The following is a 17,308-nucleotide window of genomic DNA, read 5'->3' as shown; positions in this document are numbered from 1 at the left end:
GCATTTGTAGAGCATTGTCTAATCAGCAGAAAGTAGAGAGTGGGAATAAAGGAATCCTATTCTGCTTGGTTACCAGTGGTGTTCCATAGAGGTCGGCGTTGGGACCACATTTTATGTTGTATGTTAATGTTTTGGATATCGGAATAAGTAGTTTTGTGGGCAAGTTTGCAGATGATATAAAGAGAGCTGGAGGGGCTGGTAGAGAGGAGGAAACGGTGAGGTTGAAGAGAGGCTTATGGAGAATGGGCAGAGAAGTGGAAATGAAATACAATGTTGGAAAGTGTACAATCATGCACTTTGGTAGAAGGAATAAAAGAGCCAACTATTATTTAGATGGGGAGAAAGTTCAAAATTCGGAGGTGCAAAAGGACTGGGGATCCTCGTGCAAGGAACCCTAAAGGTTGACCCTCAGGATGAGTCGGTGGTGAAGAAGGTGAATGGAATGTTGATATCATATCTAGAGGGTTAGGATACAAGAGTAGGGGTGGAACATTGAGGGTTTATAAGGCTCTGGTGAGGCCTCACTTGGAGTATAGGGACAGTTTTGGGCTCCTTATTTAAGAAAGATGTGTGGGCATTGTAGAGGGTTCAAGAAGATTCACAAGAATGATTCCTGCAATGAGGGATTGGCATATGAGGAACATTCGATGGCTCTTGGACTGGACTCCTTGAAGTTCAGATGAATGAGAGGGGACCTCATAGAAGCAATTCGAATGTTGAAAGGCCTAGATCTTGAGCTTGCAGAGTGATCTGGAACAGGTGATAAAATGGACTGAAAAATGAAAGGACATATCTGGTAAATGGTAGGCCATTGAGGAATGCGGTAGAACAGAGGGATATGGGAATAGAGATACATAATTCCTTGAAAGTGGCATCACAGGTGGATAGAGTTGTAAAGAGAGCTTTTGGTATCTTTGACTTAATAAATCAAAGTATGGAGTACAGGGTTGGGAAGTTTTGTTCAAGTTGTACAAGACATTGGTGAGGCCAAATTTGGAGGATTGTGTTCAGTTTTGGTCACTGATCTACAGGAAAAATATCAGTAAGATAGAAAGAGTTCAGAGAAGATTTACTAGGATGTTGCCTGGACTTCAGGAACTGAGTTACAGGGAAAGGTTAAACAGGTTAGGACTTTATTCCCTGGATTGTGGAAGAATGAGGGGAGATTTGATAGAGGTATTTAAAATTATGAGGGGGACAGACAGAGTAAATGTAGGTTGGCTTTTTCCACTGAGGGTGGGTGAGATAAAAACCAGAGGACATGGGTTAAGGGTGAAAGGGGAAAAGTTTAGGGGGAACTTCTTCACACAGAGAGTGGCAGGAGTGTGAAACAAGCTTCTAATTGAAGTGGTGAATGTGGGCTTAATTTTAACATTGATGAAGAATTTGGACAGGTACATGGTTGGGAGAGGGATGGAGGGCTGTGGACTGGGTGCAGGTCAGTGAGACTCGGGGGGGAAAAAAATGAGTTGGCGCAGATTAGGAAGAGAGAAGAGGTCTGTTTCTGTGCTGTAGTTGTTCTATGGACAAAGTAGAACCATATAACATTACAGCACAGAAATAGGGCCCTTCTACTCTCTGCTGAAACATTTTTCAAAACTGCACACAATGCTCCAAATTTGGCCTCACCAATGTCTTATACAACTTTAACATCCTAACTCCTGACTCAAAATACTTTGATTTATAAAGGCCAATGTGCCAAAAGCTCTCTTTTTAACCCTATCCACTTGTGATGCCGCTTTCAGGAAATTATGTAAATGTGGCAAAGTTGTTTCCCATGGTAGGGGAGTCGAGGACAAGAGGGCACAACTTCAGGATTAAAGGGAGCTCATTTAAAACAAAGATGTGGAGGAATTTCTTTAGCTTGAGAGGGGTGAACCTGTGGAATTTGCTAGCACAGGTGGGTGTGGAGGACAGATCATTGGGTGTATTTAAGGCAGAGATTGACAGGTGTCTGAATAGTCAGGGTATCAAAGGTTATGTTGAGAAGGCCAAGGAATGAGGCTGAGTGAAAGAATGGGTCAGCTCATGATGGAAAGGTAGAATGGACTCGAGCTTAATGGCCTGCTTTTCCTATATCTTAAGGTCTTAAACTTCCTTGGTTCACCAGTGCCCCACCAGGATTGAACTCTAGCCAGGGTACACTGCTGCTGTTATAGATACCAAACTAGCCAGCTGTCCAACAAGCTTTCTGAATGGTGGTTAGAGCTGACCTTGCCTGGTATACCAACATCCGTGTACCTGTGAAGGGAGTGGCGGGCCTGTCCTTGATAGCAATGGTTGGGTTGAAGGAGAGCGGAGGAAGCTATCTGCTGCCTATCTCATTAATGTGGTGTCTCAACAGGATGATGAAGAGGGGTTTGCTGTGGACCACGGGAGGACCAGGAAGAGCAGTGATTCCAGCTTCTTCAAGGCATCGGTCGCTGGGTCAGAGACTCACCCTGAACCTTTCCAACAGTAAGCACTGTGGGTGCGTGGGTACCGGGCTGTGATTGAGCAGAACTAAGTGTGGGAGAAGTGACAGGGAAACCAGTTATTGAATAGGTATGGAATGAATGCACCAATCACCATGGGGGAGACGGGTAGTAACAGATAGGCCAAACCTGGTGTGGGGTGTGTAACGGATAAGCCAAACACCGTGTGGAGTGTGTAAAGAATACGCCAATCACAGTGTGGGGTGTGTAACGGATACGCCAAACACGGTGTGGGGTGTGTAACGGATACGCCAAACACGGTGTGGGGTGTGTAACAGATACGCCAAACACGGTGTGGGGTGTGTAACGGATACGCCAAACACGATGTGGGGTGTGTAACGGATAAGCCAAACACAGTGTGGGGTGTGTAACGGATAAGCCAAACATGGTGTGGGGTGTGTAACAGATACGCCAAACATGGTGTGGGGTGTGTAACAGATAGGCCAAACACGGTGTGGGGTGTGTAACGGATAAGCCAAACGCCGTGTGGAGTGTGTAAAGGATATGCCAATCACAGTGTGGGGTGTGTAACGGATACGCCAAACATGGTGTGGGGTGTGTAACAGATAGGCCAAACACGGTGTGGGGTGTGTAACGGATAAGCCATACGCCGTGTGGAGTGTGTAAAGGATACGCCAATCACAGTGTGGGGTGTGTAACGGATACGCCAAACACGGTGTGGGGTGTGTAACGGATACGCCAAACACGGTGTGGGTGTGTAACAGATACACCAATCACGGTGGAAACAATTGTTTTAACCTGCTGCCTTACTGACAGATGGGATCAGGAGGAGGATGTTCAGAAGCAGGACCGTGGTGATGCGCAGGAACTGACATCGGATTCTGACAGTGGAACTGATGAGGATGAGTCAGGCAATAGTCAGAGACTCCATCCTCAGGAAGATGGTACGTGTTTGTATTCCGTGAGGCGCACAGAAGGGAGCATGAGGCAGAAAGTGGCTAGCTTGCCATTTCTACCAATTAGGCTGTCTGTCAAATTACGCTCTTCACACACCATGTTTTCCTGCAGGATCATCCCACAATCTATCTCACTTAATTCCCTTGCAACTTTTGCTTTCCAGAAGTGTACTTCCAAAGCTGCATTTCTCAAACAATTTACTCTAATGTAGCTTTCCAAAATGCAAAGATGCCTCTAACCGATCCCCTTTGGCAATGTGGGCAGTAAGTGGTCAGCCATTCGGACCAAGGGAGAGAAATGTCTTCTCCCAGAGTTCACTATCTCCGAGGGCAGTGGAGGCCCAGTCACCGGGCATGTCCCACATGAAGGAATCTGGTGGCGCAGTGTAATATCAGTCAAGGTCTTCCTGATTGCCACAGCAGGCACAAGGGCATGCAGCCTGCTCCTGCCTCTGCTACTTAGGCTTGTTGTAATGCAGGGGACAATGTTTCAAAGACATTTGGACAGTACTGGGGAGGCTGCAGAAGGTCTTAGGCAGATTAGGAGAATGGGCAGAGAATTGGCAAATGAAATACAAAATGTCAGAAAATGTACAGTCATGCTCTTTGGTAGAAAAAATAGACAGACTATTTTTTAAATGGGGAGAAAATTGAAAATAACCAGATGCAAAGGGTCCTGGGAGTCCTCATGCAGGATACCCTGAAGATAAACTTGCAGGTTGAGTCAGTGGTGAAGAAGGCAAATGGAATGCTGGCATTCATTTCAGGAACCATAGAACACTACAGCACAGAAAACAGGCCATTTGGCTCTTCTAGGCTGTGCCAAAACATAATTCCACTAGTCCCACAGATGTACACATAACCCTCCAGACCTCTCCTATCCATGTATCTATCCAATTTATTCTTAAAACTTAATGTGAGTCTGCATTTACCATATCAGATGGTAGCTCTTTCCACACTCCCACGACTCTGTGAAGAAGTTCCCCGTGAACCTTCCCCCTTTCACCCTAAAGCCATTTCCTCTTATATTTATCCCTCCAAATCTGTGGAAAGGGCCTACTCACATTTACTCTGTCTATAACCCTTATACTATTGTTCTTTCTTCTTCTTTGGCTTGGCTTCGCAGACGAAGATTTATGGAGGGGGTAAAAGTCCACGTCAGCTGCAGGCTCGTTTGTGGCTGACAAGTCCGATGCGGGACAGGCAGACACGGTTGCAGCGGCTGCAGGGGAAAATTGGTTGGTTGGGGTTGGGTGTTGGGTTTTTCCTCCTTTGCCTTTTGTCAGTGAGGTGGGCTCTGCGGTCTTCTTCAAAGGAGGTTGCTGCCCGCCAAACTGTGAGGCGCCAAGATGCACGGTTTGAGGCAATATCAGCCCACTGGCGGTGGTCAATGTGGCAGGCACCAAGAGATTTCTTTAGACAGTCCTTGTACCTCTTCTTTGGTGCACCTCTGTCACGGTGGCCAGTGGAGAGCTCGCCATATAACACGATCTTGGGAAGGCGATGGTCCTCCATTCTGGAGACGTGACCCACCCAGCGCAGCTGGATCTTCAGCAGCGTGGACTCGATGCTGTCGACCTCTGCCATCTCGAGTACTTCGACGTTAGGGATGAAAGCGCTCCAATGGATGTTGAGGATGGAGCGGAGACAACGCTGGTGGAAGCGTTCTAGGAGCCGTAGGTGGTGCCGGTAGAGGACCCATGATTCGAAGCCGAACAGGAGTGTGGGTTTGACAACGGCTCTGTATACGCTTATCTTTGTGAGGTTTTTCAGTTGGTTGTTTTTCCAGACTCTTTTGTGTAGTCTTCCAAAGGCGCTATTTGCCTTGGCGAGTCTGTTGTCTATCTCATTGTCGATCCTTGCATCTGATGAAATGGTGCAGCCGTGATAGGTAAACTGGTTGACCGTCTTGAGTTTTGTAAACCTCTATCAAATATCCCCTCATTCTTCTATGCTCCAAGGAATAAAGTCTTAACCTGTATAATCTTTCCCTGTAACTCAACTCTTGAAGACCAGTCAACATCCTAGGATATCTCTGCAGTCTCTCAATCTAACTGATATCCTTTCTGTAGTTTGGGGTCCAGAATTGCACACAATACTCCAAATCTTGGCCTCACCCATGTCTTATAGAATCTTACCAGAACACCCCAACTCCTGTACTCAATACTTTGATTTATGAAGGCCAAGATGCCAAAAGCTTTCTTTACAACCCTGTCTACTGTGATGCTACTTTTAGGGAATTATGTATCTGATCCTTTTGTTCCTCTGCACTCCTCAGTCCCTAAACATTTACTATGTACGTTTGCCTTGATTTGTCTTTCCAAAATGCAACTCCTCACACTTATTTGTATTAAACTCCATATGGCCCATTTTTTCAGTTGGTCCAGATTCCTCTGCAAGCCACGAAAGCCCTCCTTGCTGTCCACAATGCTCCAATCTTAGTGTCATCAGCAAGCTTCCTGATCTAACTGACCATATTATCATCTAGAGCATCGATATAGACAACAAACAACTATGGTCCCAGCACCGATCCCTGAGGCACCTCTAGTCACAGCCGTCCAGTCTTAGAAGCATCATCCACTACCACTCTCTGTCTTCCCCCATTCAGCCAATTTTGAATCCAGTTTACAACCTCTCCATGGATACCTAGTGTCTGAACAGGAATAGAATATAAATTTTAAATTTAGACATACAGCACAGTTACAGGCCCTTTTGGCTCACGAGCCCGTGCCGGCCAGTCACACCCAATTGACACATAACCCCCGGTAAGTTTTGTAGGGTAGAAGGAAAACAGAACCCCCAGGAAAAAGCCATGCAGACAGGGGGAGAATGTACAAACTCCTTCCAGACAGTCCAGAATTTGAACCCTGCTCAAGATCACTGACGCTTTAAGAGTGTTGCGCAAACTGCTGTGTCAACTGTGCTGAATCTAAGAGCAGGAATGTGATGTTGAGGCTTCATAAGGCCCTGGTGAGACCTCATGTGGAGAATTGTGAGCAGTTTTGGGCTCCTCATTAAGAGGGTTCAGAAGAGGTTCACATGGGTGATTCCAGTAATGAAAGGGATATCATATGAGGGACGTTTGACAGCTCTTGGCCTGTACTTATTGGAATTCAGGAGAATGAGGGAGGTTCTCATTGAAACATTTCAAATGTTGAAAGTCATTAGATGTAGAAAGGTTGTTTCCCACGGTGGGAGAGTCCAGGACATGAGGGCAGAACTTTAGGATTGAAGGGCATCCAGTTAGAACAGAGATGTGGGGAAATTTCTTCAGCCAGGTGGTGAATCTGTGGAATTTATTGCCACAGGCAGTTGTTGAGGCTGGGTCATTGGGTGTATTTAAGGCAGAGATTGACAGGTTCAAAGGTTATGGGGAGAAGGCCGGGCAGTGGGGCTGAGTGGGGAAAATGGATCACCTCATGGTTAAATTGTAGGGCAGACTCAATGGGCTGAATAGCCTATTTCTTGTCCCATGTCTTATGGTTATACCTGGAGAGGAAAAGTTTAGAAGGCAAACAGAAGTAGCTCAGTTGGGCAGCTTGGTCAGCATGGAGATGTTGGGCCAAAGGCCCTCTTTCCATGCTGTATGACTCCAATTCTACCTGTGTGAATACTGGTGGCTTTGGCCTGCAGGATGTCATTGTTGGTGGTGTGAACATTCAGTGAAGCCTTGTCCTGGTCCTGTGATTGACGGGAGATTGATGTTATGTTCAACAGTGTGCATGTTGAACCACTTATGCTTGCACTAACTTCTGATCTGTGTGGATATGCAGGTGGCGGGATCGCTCCATCAGGAGTGTACATGGAGGAGGAGACGAGGCCTTGCACTCCCATCAGCCCCAGTATATCCATCAGCATCAAGCCCAAACCCAGAGCAAGGATCAGAGTCACGGTGAGTGTCAGGGCTCGGTGCCAAGAGATAAGGGTGAGTCAGGAGGCAGTCAACAGAGCCCCTGTCTGGGCTCACCAAGTTGGATTGGAAAGGGAAGGTGCAGCAGTATTTTACATGGAATCAACATGAATATCCTCATTCCTGTATCTCTGTTTATTGTCCACACCAGCGGTTCTCAACCTTTTTCTTTCCATTCACATCTCACTTTAAGTAATCCCAAGGCCATAAGTGCTGTGTGATTAGTAAGGGATTGCTTAAGGTGGGATGTGAGTGGGAAGGGGAAGTTGAGAATCACTGCTCTAGACCCAATTGTCACTGAAACATTTTGCTTGAGAAAAATTGTCATTGGCCCATTTCCTTTGGAGCTCTGAAACCGTGCACATATCGAGTCAATGAGGGACGATTAAAACAGTGGGTTTCAAACCTTTTCTTTCCACCTACATCCTACTTTAAGCAATCCCTTACTAATCACAGAGCATTGATGGCATAGGGATTACTTAAAGTGGGATGTGAGTGGAAAGAGAACTACTGGTCCACACAGTATACTACCTTGGAGCTGTTTCTGGAGTAAAAAACTGAGGAGTGCAGAGTAAACATAGATTTGGATAAGGAAAAACAGACAAAATGGGAAGATATTTAATTGCGAGTAAATTGGAAACAGATGTTCAAGGGTGAAAGCACAGAAGTAACGTGGAGGAAGTTTAGGGGCCACTTGTGCTGAGTTCAGGATAGGTTTGTCCTACTGGAATAGGGAAAAGATGGGAGGAAAAGGGAACCATGGCTGATGTTACAGGTCAGGCAACAAGTCAAGAGGAAGAAGGAAGCATACATCTGACATAGGAACCAAGAAACAGGAAGGGGTCATGAGAAGTATATGGTAAGCAGGAAGGAGCTTAAGAAAGGACTTAGGAGAGCTCAAAAGGTGCATGAGAAGGCCTTGGCCTGTACGTTTAAGGAGTTCTATGTGTATGTGAAGAACAGGAGGATGATGAGAAGAAAGGTGGGGCCACTAAAAGATAAAGGAGGCAACATGTGCATGGAGGTGGAGAAAGTTGGGGAGGGCCTCAGTGAATACTTTGCTTCAGGGGGAGGTCTAAAGAGAACACAACTGTGTGCTGGACAATGTAAAAATTAAGGAAGAGGAAGTGTTGGATCTTCTTAATAACATCAAGATAGATAAGTCCCTAGGCCGGATGAGATATACCCCAGTTGCTGTTGAAAATGAGGGAAGAGATACCTGGGGTAGTAGCTATGAGCTTTGAATCCTCTGGTTGAAGGGGAGGTCCAAAGGATTGGAGAATGGCAAATGCAGTTGAGCTTTGAATCTTCTGGTTGAAGGGGAGGCCCAAAGGATTGGAGAATGGCAAATGCAGTTGAGCTTTGAATCCTCTGGTTGAAGGGGAGGTCCAAAGGATTGGAGAATGGCAAATGCAGTTGAGCTTTGAATCTTCTGGTTGAAGGGGAGGTCCAAAGGATTGGAGAATGGCAAATGCAGTTGAGCTTTGAATCCTCTGGTTGAAGGGGAGGCCCAAAGGATTGGAGAATGGCAAATGCAGTCCCCTTTTCTGAAAAAGGTAGTAGGGAGAATCCTGGGAATTATAGACCGGTGAGTCTTACATCAGTGATGTGCCAACTATTGGGAGAGGATTCTTCAGGACAGGATCTATTGTAGTGGTGCTATAGATAGACTACAACTCCCAGAAGTCTAACGAACTGACACGGGACGTCTTGATGTCATGACGTGGTGCGCGTGGTTCAGTATTTTAAAAGAATACGTGCATGACTCGAGTAAACGAGTTCTAATTGGCCTGCAACTCTGTGTGTCATTATTTTACGTTCATCAGCCACCACTGCGTTTTCAGTGGCTACAGTATGAGCATTTGGAGAAGTCCAGTCTACTCAGGATAGTCAGCATGACTTTGTGAAGGCAAGATCGTGCCTCAAGAACCTAACTGAGTTTTTTTGAGAAGGTAGCTAAAGAAATTGATGAGAGTTGGGGGGTAGATGTGGTCTCCATGCATTTTAGCAAGGCATTTGTCAAGGTCCCCCATGAGAGACTCATCCAAAAAGTCATGAGGTATGAGATCAGTGAAACCTTGGCTGTGTGGATAAAAAATTGGGGCTGGCTGGAAGAAAGTAGAGAGTAGTAGTGGAAGGAAAGGATTCTGCCTGGAGGTCAGTGGAGGGGGCGCAGGGATCTGTCCTGGGACCCCTGCTCTTTGTGATGTTTATAAATGACCTGGATGATGAGACAGAAGGCTGGGTGAGTAAGTTTGTGGATGATGCTAAGATCGAAGGTTAAAGAGGATATACACAAGATGGAGAGTTGGGCAGAAAAACAGCAGATAGATTTCAATCCAGATAAGGGGGAGGTGATGCATTTTAGAAGGAGAAACCAGAAGGCTGGGTACAGGGTTAATGGTCGGTAAGTGTGGATGAACAGGGGAACCTTGGGGTTCAAATCCATACATCCTTCAAGGTCACTGCACAGGTTGATAGGGTAGTTAAGAAGGCCTATGGGATGCTGGGCTTCATTAATAGGGGGCTTGTGTTCAGGAGTAGGGATGTCATGTTGCTAATTAACAAATCTCTGATAAGACCACACTTGGAGTATTGTGTTCAGTTCTGGTCACATTATAGGAAGGATGTGGAAGCAATGGAGAGGGTGCAGAGGAGATTTACCAGGTTATTCCTGGATTGGGAAATGTCTCACGAGACAAGGTTAGCAGAGTTGGGACTTTTCTCTTTGGAGAGTAGAAGGATGAGAGGAGACTTGATAGAGGTCTACAAGATTGTGAGATTATTAAGACTATATCTATATAAGGTAGACAGCCAACACATATTTTCTAAGGCAGGAACAACAAACACCAGAGGACATGTGTAGAAAGTGAAGGGTTAGGGTTAGGGAAGACATCAGGGGTAAGTTTTTTACGCAGAGAGTTGTGGCTGCCTGGAATACCTTGCCGGGTATGGTGGTGGAGACTGAAACATTAGGGGCATTTAAGAGACTCAGACAGGCACATGGATTGAAGGAAAATAGACGGTTACGAGGTAGGGAGGGTTTAGTACTTTAAGGAATGTATGGATCGGCACAGCATTGAGGGCCAAAGTGCCTGTACTATGCTATAGTGCTCTATGTTCTGTACGAAGGTTGGAGGTGTTGTGGATAGTATTGCAGATCATCGTAGGTTACAACAGGATGCATAGAGGCAGATGGAGTTCAATGTGGATAAGTGTGAGATGATGCAATTTGGAAGGTCAAACTTGAAAGCAGAGTACATGGTTAATGGTAGGATAATTAACAATGTGGAAGAACGAAGGGACCTTTGGGTCAAACCATACATCTCTCAAGGTTGCTGATAGGATAGTTAAGAAGGCCTATGGTACGCTGGACTTCATTAGTCGGGGGATTGAGTCCAGAAGTCGTGAGGTAATGTTTCAACTCTTTTAATCGTTGGTGAGACCACACGTATACCCTGCTTTACGAAGGTAGAACCTTCCTGAGGAACCATTCGTAAACTGAAATTTGTAAAGTGAAACCCATTCACTACTATTAGAGGCTATTTTCGTAAAAGCAAAACCCATTATAATTTCTTGGTAAAAGCGAACACACGTTTCTTTGCATTAATGAATTTTCATAAAGTGAGTATTCATAAATGGGATTTACCTGTATTGCATTCAGTTCTAGTCACCTTTTTAAAGGAAGGAAGTGGAAGCTACGGAGAGGGTGCAGAGGAGATTCACCAGGCTGTTACCTGGATTGGAAAATAAGTCTTATGTAGCAAGGTTAGCAGAGCTGGGACTTTTCGCTTTGGGGTGAAGAGGGACGAGAGGTGACTTAATAAATATCTACAAAAATCGAAGAGACATTGATAGGGTGGGCAGACCACAAGTTTTTCCCAGGGCAGGAGTAGAAAGCCCAATGTGTGTACAAAGTGAAGGGAGATGCATTGTGTAGAAGGGTTCGTGGGGTTCAGGAGAAAGCAAAGTCCAGGACTCATCACAATCACCAATGATCTTTATTCGATAGCCAGCTAAACAATAAAACCATGCAACGGCTCTCCCGTTCACCCACTCACACACTCACGCTGACTCATACCCAACCATGGGACTCAACATGGAAGGAAGGGGGCTCATTGAAGTGGGAGGCAAGGGGCGAAATGTGCCCTTACGTCAGGGCTACCTAAGGGAATTTCACAGGGGAATTACCCCAGGGGATACAGAGAACTGTGGCTCTGCTCCAGTATTTCCATGCACCAGGATACCCTGGATAGCCTTAGGGAGCACAGTGCCCTGTTACCTGCAGTCCTCATGGATGGTGTCCACCATAGTTACCCTCATCCAGGGAGGGAGCAGGACCATTGCCATGTGGAGGAAAAAGAGAGAGAGAAAGAGCCCTCTCAGACTTGAATATGTTCTGCTCTGCTGAGCAGCGACCAGTGATAGTTCTTGAATTTCCTGCTGTGCAGAGCAGGGGCCAATTACTGGGGCCAATCAATGACATTGTGCGTGCTCAGGCTTGTGGGCGGGCATGCACATAATGAGGTGGTTGCTGGAGAGCAGTGTGGCTTTTGATAAAAGGAGATTGCTGATTGGCCAGTGGTATAGGAGGGAAGTTTAGGGGAGACATCAAGGTTAAGTTGTGGGGGCCTGGAATGCCTTGCCAGGGATGGTGGTGGAGGATGGAACATTGGCGTCATTTTAAGAGATTCTTAGGCAGACATGTGGATGAAATTAAAATAGAGGGTTATGACATAAGGAGAGTTTTGTTTTTTTTTGGTAGAATCAAACACACGCCACCCTCCACCCTCTCCCCCCTCCCCCTTCCCCACCCCTGTGGGCCAAAGCACCTGTACTCTGCTCTCGTGTTCTGTGTGTAGACAGAAAAAATACAAGTGGTCTTCTTCCACTGAGGGAAAGTGAGATACAACAAGATGACATGGGTTAAGGGTGAAAGGGGAAAGGTTTAGGGAGAATGTGAGGGGACCTTCTTCACACAGAGAGTAGTGGGCATGTAGAATGAGCTGCCAGCTGATGGGGTGAATGTGGGCTCAATTTTAACATTTAAGAGAAATTTGGACAGGGACATAAATGGGAGAAGTAGGAGGGCTATGAACTGGGTACAGGTCAGTGGGACTAGGCCAAATAATAGATCGGCATAGACTAGAGGGGCCAAATAGCCTATTCTGTGCTGTAATGTTCAATGGTTCTAAATGAAGGCATTTGTTAAACATTTGGAAGTGAGATTATGGCAAAGGTGAAACCGATTAAGAAATTTCAGCGTTTACATATAGAATGACAGATGTTACAGGAGTGGGGTTTATATACAGATCAACAACTGTCCTAGTTCTCATGAAGGAACGTCATCTTGAAATTTTAACGATATCTGTGCCTACTTGCTGACAATTTTCAACTGTCGGGGTATTTTTGTTTTTATCATAGATGTTCGGAGGGGAATTGCAGGAATCCCGACAGAGTTTGATGGAGATGAGATATAGGGGAGGAGTGGTGAGGTTATGTGTAATATAGCAGATCGCTCGAGTTGAATTCCATCCAATATAACCCCTTCCTTGGTGAATTCTCTGATTGGAACCTTTTCATCCGAGAGTCTTGTGGGCTCAGATGTTGCTGCCTCACTGTTCTAGATCTCAGGATTGGGTTGTGCTGCGCTGTCCAGTTCTAGAAGGGCTTCATTGTTCTGACGGGGCAAGGGCTGACCGGAGTGAGGTTCTGGCAATAACCCTGGGGTGAGCTGTGAGAACTGGCAGTGGGGCTTGCTGCTTTGATCAGCTTGATTTGCCACTCCAGGACATGGTTTCTTAAATTTGCTTTGTGATTTCAGATGGCCTCTGGTTTGGAGACTGATGCACCTATCAGCATGGATCCCGGGGAACAGGCAGGCACAGCCATCTGTAGAGATCCTGGAGAATGCATCAGCAAGAATTCTGCCAAACAAAGTAATGAACCCACAAGTACAGATCACAGTGAAACAATGGATAAATCCACAGACACAGATCACAGAGAGTGGATGGATAAACCCACAGGCACAGATCGGAGAGAGATGATGGATAAACCCACAGGCACAGATCGGAGAGAGTGGATGGATAAACCCACAAGCACAGATCGGAGAGAGATGATGGATAAACCCACAAGCACAGATCGGAGAGAGATGATGGATAAACCCACAGATCGCAGAGAGTGGATGGATAAACCCACAGGCACAGATCGCAGAGAGTGGATGGATAAACCCACAGGCACAGATCGCAGAGAGTGGATGGATAAACCCACAAGCACAGATCGGAGAGAGATGGTGGATAAACCCACAGGCACAGATCGGAGAGAATGGATGGATAAACCCACAGGCACAGATCGGAGAGAGATGGTGGATAAACCCACAGGCACAGATCAGAGAGAATGGATGGATAAACCCACAGGCACAGATCGGAGAGAGATGGTGGATAAACCCACAGGCACAGATCGCAGAGAGTGGATGGATAAACCCACAGGCACAGATTGCAGTGAAACGATGGATAAACATGTACAGGTGGATTCTGCACAGAGACAGAATATCCAACAGTCTGCAAGGTGTTGTCCTGATTCTAAAGAGGGTGATTGGTCAGTGGGGAGGCTGAGGGAAGAGCAGTGGGGCTGTGTTCCGAGTCTGAGTATCACATTGACCGAGAAGTGGCATGGTTGACATAGCAGTTAGTGCAATGCTGTTACAGTGCCAGCGATATCTGTAAGGAGTTTGTACGTTCTCCCGGTGTCTGGGTGAGTTTTCCCTGGGGCTCTGGTTTCCTCCCACCATTCAAAATGTACTGGGGATTGTAGGTCAATTGGGTGTGATTGGACAGCACGGGCTTATGGGTCAAAATGGCCTGTTACTGTGCGGTATGTCTAAATTAAAAAAATCTTGGGCTGATTGAAAGTTTGGAAAGGTGTTACCTTTCACCTCCCTGGGAGAGAATTGGTTGGCTGGTTTTGTTTCAGCATGTCAGACCCCCCCCCCCACCCCCAGCCTGTGGGCTGTGTGCTGGTTGCTGCGGTCCCTGTGAGCTGTGGCTGTTGTTATGGTGCTGTATTTATGTGGCAATCAAACAGGCTCAGCTGGAGGCAGGAGGGAATCCATCCATGAGGTTTACAAGAGTAATCTGTTGACTGCTGCATGAAGCCAGTAAGTGAAAAAGTCTCATCAAATTTCCCTCAACAACCCTCTGTGTTTTAACGTCTTCATCAGGTTTCTGGGAGTGAACTTTGACCTCCCCAGGAAAGAGTTACAGAGCAAGGTCAGGTACAGGAAGCCAAATGGGCAACTGCTGTAACGTACTGTGCAATGGTACTCAACAATCTACTGTCCTGGCACTGTGCACAGGCAGAAATCACACAGTGAGAGAGAGAGAGAGAGAGAGAGGGATGAAGAGGATGCAAGAGAGAGGCAGGTCATCAAAACCTGTGATCTGGGCATTGTGGGGAAAGGGGTTGAAGGAATGGGCTTGGAGATGGTGAGGTGGCGGAGGTAGAGGAAGGGGGCAGAACTTAGGCAATAGGGGAACGGGAGAGAAGGCAGTGAGAGAAGGGAGGGTGGGGGTGGGAGGGAAGGCAGGAACAAGATAGTTTGTCACCTGAGTTGGAGACAAGGAGATCCAAAATGGGAGAGAGGTGTTGAAAATTGTCCGAATGAATCCAAGTGAAAATTGGTCAGAGTGAAACACAATAAGGCTGCAGATTCTGTGATTGTAGTAAAAACACCAAAATGCTGGAGGAGCTCAGCCAGCCTTTTAACTATCTATAGATATATTATTATATATATATTTATATAAATATATATTGCTGATGTTTCGGGCCTGAGCCCTTCTTCAAGGAAAATTCAGAAAAGGGAGTATCTGGTAATGTCAGGAAAATCTCAGAATTCACACAATGGAGGAGGAATCCAGACCAACAAGTGTTAATTGGATGTGATAAGGGAGGAGGTGGAATTTATCACGTCTTTGTGAAAGGAGACTGGGAATGGAGAGATGACAGAGGAAGTGGTGGGGGGTGTTTAACAAAAGCCAGCGATGTCAACATTAATACCATTTGGTTGGAGGGTGCCCAGTTGGCAGGTAAGATGTTCTTCCAATTTATGGGTGGTCTCAGTCTGGCAGCACAAGTCCATGGACAGACTTGTCAGCAAGGAAATTAAAATGGGTGGCCACTGGGAGATCCATGCTATTGCGGCAGACAGAGCCAAGGTGCTCAACAAAGCGATCTCCCAGTCTACACCCAGTCTCTCTGACGTAAAAGAGACAACAATGGGAGCACTGGATGCAGTAGATGATCCCTGCAGATTCACAAGTGAAATGTTGCTTCATCTTAGAAGGACTCTTTGGAGACCCGAATGGTGCTGAGGGAGGAGGTGTGGGTGCTTGTGGAGCATCTCCTGCAGTCACAGGGGCAGGTCCTAAGGGGACGATGGGTGAGGAGGGAGGAATGGACCAAGGGAGTCACGGACGGAGTGGTCCCTGCAGAAGGCAGAGAGGGGAGGGGAGGAGAGGGGAATATGTGTCTAGTGGTGGTATCACACAGTAGGTGGCGGAAATGTTGAATGCAGATGGTGGGGTGGTAGGTGAGGTCAAGAGGAATCCTGTCCTTGTTGCATGTGGGGAAGGAGGGGGCCAGGGAAAATGTGCGGATAATGGAGGTTATGCAAGTTGATGGTGATTGAGGGAAAGCTATGTTATTTGAAGAAGGAGGACATCTCTGATGGTCTGGTATAGAAGCGCTCATCATGGATGCAGATGTGACGGAGTTGGAAGAATTGAAAGAAAGGAATGGAATCCATACAGGGGACAGGGTGGGAGGAGGTGTCATCGAGGGGGCTGTGGGAGCTGGTGGGTTTGTAGAAGATGTCTGTTGAGAGTTTGTCTCCTGAGATAGAGACAGAGAGATCGAGGGAAGGGAGGTGTTGCTAGAGTTGGACCAAGTGAATTTGGGGTCGGGGTGGAAGTTGGCAGCAAAGTGGATGAAGCCAACAAGTTCATCATGGGTACATGAGGCTGCAGAAAAGTAGTCTTCGATGTAGAGGAGGAAGAGTTGAGGGGCCTTGCCTGTGGAGGCTTGTAGCATGGATTGCTCCATGTAGCCAACAAAAACACAAGCAGAGCTGGGGCCCATGAGGTTACCCGTGGCTACCCTTTAACCTGGAGAAAGTGCGCTGAGTCAAAGGAGAAATTATTGAGGGTGAGGACAAGTTCTGCCAGCCGGAGGAGGCTGGTGGTGGAGGGGGACTGGTTGGGACTATTGTCCAGAAAGAAACGAAGGGCTTTGAGGCCTTCACTTTGGGAATGGAGGTGCATGGGGATTGGATATCCATGGTAAATATGGGGCGATTAAGTTCAGGGAACTGGAAGATGTTGAATTGATGGAGGGCATGTGGTGTCCTGGATGTAGGTGGGGAGGGACTAGACCGGGAGTGGTGGGGGGGAACAAAACAGAGTCGAGGTAAGCGGAGACTAATTTGGTGGGGCAGGGGCATGGGGACACGATGGGTCTGCTGGGATAATTGGGTTTGTTGATCTTGGGTAGGAGGTCAAAACAGGTGGGGGTTGGGAAACAATAAGGTTGGAGGCTGTACCAGGGAGGTGATCGGAAGTGAAGAGTCAGAGATGGTGCGTGATACAGTGTTTTGGTGGGGTCCTGCTGGAAGAGTAAGTGAGAGGAGGTGTCTGAGAGTTGTCTGGCTTCAGTCAGTGCGCCAGACCACAACAGTGCCACCCTTGTCTGGGTTTGATAGTGAGGTTCGCATTGGCGTGGAGAGAGTGGAGGGCCAGGCATTCCGAGGGGGTGAGATTGGAATGAGTGAGGGGAGTAGTGAAGTCAATATGGTTGATGTCATGGCGGCAGTTGGAAATATAAAGGACCTGAGCAGGGAAAAGATCAGGAGGAGGAAGACCTTTTAAAGTGAGAGATCTGTAGTGGGAAGTGGAGAAAATTGGTGAGACCACACTTGGGAGAACTGTCTGCTGATTTGGTTGGACAGAAATAAA

At 46.8% G+C, this 17,308-nt stretch overlaps 1 protein-coding gene across 1 annotated transcript in view; it reads left to right on the top strand.

Moving 5' to 3' along the window:
- The window catches only part of cplane1 (ciliogenesis and planar polarity effector 1), a 248,313-nt gene that overhangs the window by 151,334 nt on the left and 79,671 nt on the right, over positions 1-17,308 (top strand). Inside the window, exons 27-35 of the mRNA XM_069915448.1 lie at positions 2,345-2,457; positions 3,252-3,379; positions 7,165-7,283; positions 13,126-13,898; positions 14,521-14,574; positions 14,656-14,785; positions 15,640-15,738; positions 16,200-16,308; positions 16,848-17,164. Of these exons, the coding sequence (XP_069771549.1) occupies positions 2,345-2,457; positions 3,252-3,379; positions 7,165-7,283; positions 13,126-13,898; positions 14,521-14,574; positions 14,656-14,785; positions 15,640-15,738; positions 16,200-16,308; positions 16,848-17,164 (1,842 nt within the window). The remainder of the gene's footprint in view (positions 1-2,344; positions 2,458-3,251; positions 3,380-7,164; positions 7,284-13,125; positions 13,899-14,520; positions 14,575-14,655; positions 14,786-15,639; positions 15,739-16,199; positions 16,309-16,847; positions 17,165-17,308) is intronic.

The sequence above is a fragment of the Narcine bancroftii genome, chromosome 1 (genome assembly GCF_036971445.1).
Source record: "Narcine bancroftii isolate sNarBan1 chromosome 1, sNarBan1.hap1, whole genome shotgun sequence".
Taxonomy (NCBI): Eukaryota; Metazoa; Chordata; class Chondrichthyes; order Torpediniformes; family Narcinidae; genus Narcine; species Narcine bancroftii.
Note: the sequence above shows the minus strand (reverse complement) of the source record. Positions and strands in the feature narration are given on the sequence as shown.